This window comes from Pundamilia nyererei, unplaced genomic scaffold, assembly GCF_000239375.1.
Source record: "Pundamilia nyererei isolate P.nyererei 1_Seehausen unplaced genomic scaffold, PunNye1.0 scaffold00036, whole genome shotgun sequence".
Classification (NCBI taxonomy): Eukaryota; Metazoa; Chordata; class Actinopteri; order Cichliformes; family Cichlidae; genus Pundamilia; species Pundamilia nyererei.
The window spans coordinates 2459835-2463713 of NW_005187437.1; the positions used below are offsets into that span (position 1 = coordinate 2459835).

Sequence of the window (3879 nt, forward strand, 5' to 3'; positions counted from 1 at the left end):
GAAGACCAGTGAACATTATCTTTAATAGGTTTGGAAATATTCATGTTCCAACATTGCCTCAGATTTCAAAGTGGGAAAACACAAACCAAAGAATTTGGACCATAACATTTATGCAAATGGCCCATGATGATTTCAGATGGAATGACCCTAATTAACCAGGTTGGGCTTTGAAACCCTTTGAAAACACCAATAGTCCAGTGCCATATCTTAGAAATATATATATAAAAAAGAAAGAACCCTACGACTAATATTTCCAAAACTGTTTCATGGTTAAATATTATCCTTCCATGAAAAGAGTTTGCTTCTATTAACAACCCCCTCTTTGCATATCCTTTTAAAAATACCCTCATTTGCAATCAACACCACAGACATGCTGATGTCATGCTTTATTTTATTTAATGCAAAATGAAAAAGAAAAATGACACTACATGTTCAGCCACATGTTGAATGAGGGCACAGCGTCTGACGAAACAAAAACAAAGTCATCATAGTGAATAAGTTGCTCACATGAACACACTGCACAATATCATTACAGTTTAAATAATAATCTTCTTTTTAACCTTGGCCTTAAAACAGCCAAATGCAGGCAGACCGAGCTTTCTGCTGACACATCCTTCCAGTAAAGAACATTGAAACACTTCTTCCCCGAGTCGTACTAGATTACAATTTCAAAAACACATACATGTCTCTTTTGGTCATAAATACCCCCCCACCCGTCCCACGCCCCAGTTAAAAACAAAGCACCACGTTGGCAGATTTATTTTTGGGGGGGAAATCATACCTGCAAATGGTGTTGGATTTGACATTCAGTGGCAAAAGTAACACAACGCTGACGCCGGTTAAACCAAATGGCGAGACTCTACCCGTATGCAGCAACAAGGATCTACCTGCCCTATTCTGCCTTGCATTATTGTGTGAATCTCATCCTAGTGTTAATAGAAAAAAATAAATCTAGCAAAATAACAATGTTACTATAAATTCACAACGTGCTGCATTTAGATGATGGACAAAAATGCTGCTAACACACACGTTTTAGTTGTTCAGGTTGAACCCGTTTCTGTGGTGAAAAAGACGCATAGACATGTTGAAAATGACACAAACACTTCATAATGTGGCCTTTTTAATAAACTGGGAGAAACTACTTATTTTGATGCATCACTTACCTTGTAAATAACAGAACATATCTTTTGCAACTATGAGAAATCTAGCATGTGCTATATTCTAGCTATTCTTACTTAATTTTGGTGGGCCAAAAGTGGCTTATAGCTGGGTGCAGATATGATAATAAAGAGTCTGAGTGTGCATCTTGAATTTAATGTTAATATTTCATTGTTACATAAAGAGAAATACTTTGTAGGTGTCATTATAGCCTGGATATCAGTCCTGATCCCAGTGGCCAGGAGTGTGATTGTACAATATCTTAGTACACTGCAAAGAACCCTACAAGTTGTAGTCGGCAGCATTTCATAATAAAAAATAAATAATACTGAGGAGTTTCATTTGTTCACAAACCTGCTGTGAACCAGCAGCGAGGTGATCTACAACACTGGTTCCTGATCTTTTGGGCTGAAGCAATGCAAATAAACCAGAAAACTGACATTGTACAGCACAAACTGTCTGCACGTGTCCTGACCTACAGGTTGAGAACCAGTGATCTACAGTAACGTCCTGCATTCATTAAAATCACTTCCTCAAAAACAGGGGTTCTGAAAAAGCTGGAACCGCTTTGCTTTGTTGAGCTGAACACACGTATCCTGTGTGGCTAACGCTAGCTGTATGCAATCAGGTTTTTTTTGGCCCTTTGGAGTTTACGTACTTTAATGTACAAACTTTTACTCACACAGGTGAGAAAAGAAAAAAGAGGTTTCTTCCAAATACAAAAGAGGTTGTCGCTTTACACTCACTCTTACACTAAAACAAACGTGCGTAAGGCCACACTTCAACAGGGTAGAGCGAACAAAAGTCAATCTATACATGAATTGAAAACATTCAGAGCTTCAGTGTACGGAGTAAAATGTCCCGGCATTCATACTGTCTCCTTTTTTTTTTCTTTTAATGTTTGGCACATAACATCAGTCACACGTGCTCTCACACAATGTCTCAAATCTCTTTTTCAAACACAGACATGATTACGTTTACATCATTCCTCGACAGTGTCGTACATTCCAGCTGTTCGTGATCTTTAAAGTCTTATCACTTCTGGTCCGAATATGAAGGATAAAGGACGGGAATGCAATGAGGAGAAGAAACAAAACAAAAGATAAATACGCATTCATCTAACTGGCATTGCAGGTGTTTGAATCTTCATGGATATGTACAGTGAAGTGCTAACCGAGACTGGTTATGTTCAAAGAAGGAAAATGAAATGTTCGGGGTATCAAGTCCCATTAGGACTGGGCAGGCACTACTTTTTTAGGGGTGGCTGGCTTCTTGGTTTGCCAGAGGTGGTTGTGGATTGTCACTGCGTCCACGCTGGCTGACATGGTCTTAGCTGGTATCTGGCTGAACTGCTTCTTGTCTGAGTTGTACTTGTAGAGGCCATCGATCATCTTGCGTGTGATGCTCTTGGGGCCGATGCCCGTCAGCTTGTTGATCTCTTCGGTCTCGGGGCAATAAGTGTAGAGAGCGCGAAACTGGCATCCGGCATCTCGGAACAAAACCAAGAAGTTGTTGGCTTCTGATTTCTCCATTTCCTGTCAAGATCAGGGGAGTAAATGTGGTTAGATAAGCAGGTGACATATGCTTAAGGACACTTGAGATATTTTTTCCTATTTATAAATCTGTGACTTAAAATATCAACAGGATATACAGCTTACAAAACACTCATGATACATGAATTGTGAAGTGGCTATGATCTCTGCAGAGATTATGCCAAATGCTGCATAACTAATCAGATAGTGCCTTACAGTGCAAATGGATAATGAAACATACTGCAAAGGCAAGCCAAGAGTTACTCAAGGCAAAGAAGTGGGATAGTCTTCAAAAGGTTTGCACTTCAATCACATCTTTATTGTTTCAAATCCACTGTGATGGTGTACAGAGGCAAATCTACAAAAACTCTGAATTTAAAGACCACTTTATATGAAAATGTACACTAAACAAACACCTCAAAGAGAGTCAAAGGTCCCATGTCAGTTTTAGTGCAACCGTAAGTATAGTTATGAAGGACATGTACCTCCAAAATCTTGTTCTTTTGCCCCTCGTTGACCTTCCCTGCAAGGCAGCAGTGTGCCAGAGCATTTTGGATGATGTGCTTGTTAGATTTGGCGCTGGGCTCCTTGTACAGCCTCGGTCCTGAAAGAAAGACGGAGGCAGGGAGATCAGGATGGGACTGTTGCCATAGCAACCACTCCAGTGATGTCAAAGGAAAGACTTGTTTGCTTGGTTTTACTCTTTCTGCTGCTGAATCGTGTATGACGATAGCTAAGGGTAGGGTTACCAGTTAGTCTGACAGAGGAATGTGAGCTATTTGAATCAGAAACAACTGTTTATATCACTACTTTGAACTGCAATCAGTACAAAAGGGAACCCAGCTTCAGACAATGAGATCAACATAAAAAATAAATAAATAAATAAAAACAAATCTCCAATGGATAGAACAAAGATCTAATTTAACAACTGTATGTTGTGAATATTTGCCACTTTTAATATGTGTCTATAAACTAAGACGTGTACTGAGTTAACCTACCAGTGTACTCTGTATTTGATGTAACAGAAGAGGTGGTGGATCCATTTTCCCAGTCCTTTTCTCCATTCCTGCTGCTGGAGCGACTGGGGGACAGGAAACCATCAGCAGAGTCAGGCCTAGAAAACACACACACACACACACACACACACACACACACACACACACACACACACACACACACACACACACAC

At 39.8% G+C, this 3879-nt stretch overlaps 1 protein-coding gene across 4 annotated transcripts in view; it reads right to left on the reverse strand.

Annotated features, from left to right (window-relative positions):
• Positions 1–374: 374 nt before the first annotated feature.
• The window catches only part of camsap2a (calmodulin regulated spectrin-associated protein family, member 2a), a 43167-nt gene continuing 39662 nt past the window's right edge, over positions 375–3879 (reverse strand). For all 4 annotated transcript variants that reach the window (XM_005730310.2, XM_013910153.1, XM_005730309.2 and 1 more), the window contains 3 exons: positions 3689–3804; positions 3176–3294; positions 375–2693 (listed from right to left, as the gene is read on the reverse strand). In XM_005730310.2, the coding sequence (XP_005730367.1) occupies positions 2388–2693; positions 3176–3294; positions 3689–3804 (541 nt within the window). In that variant the 3' untranslated portion in view covers positions 375–2387. The remainder of the gene's footprint in view (positions 2694–3175; positions 3295–3688; positions 3805–3879) is intronic.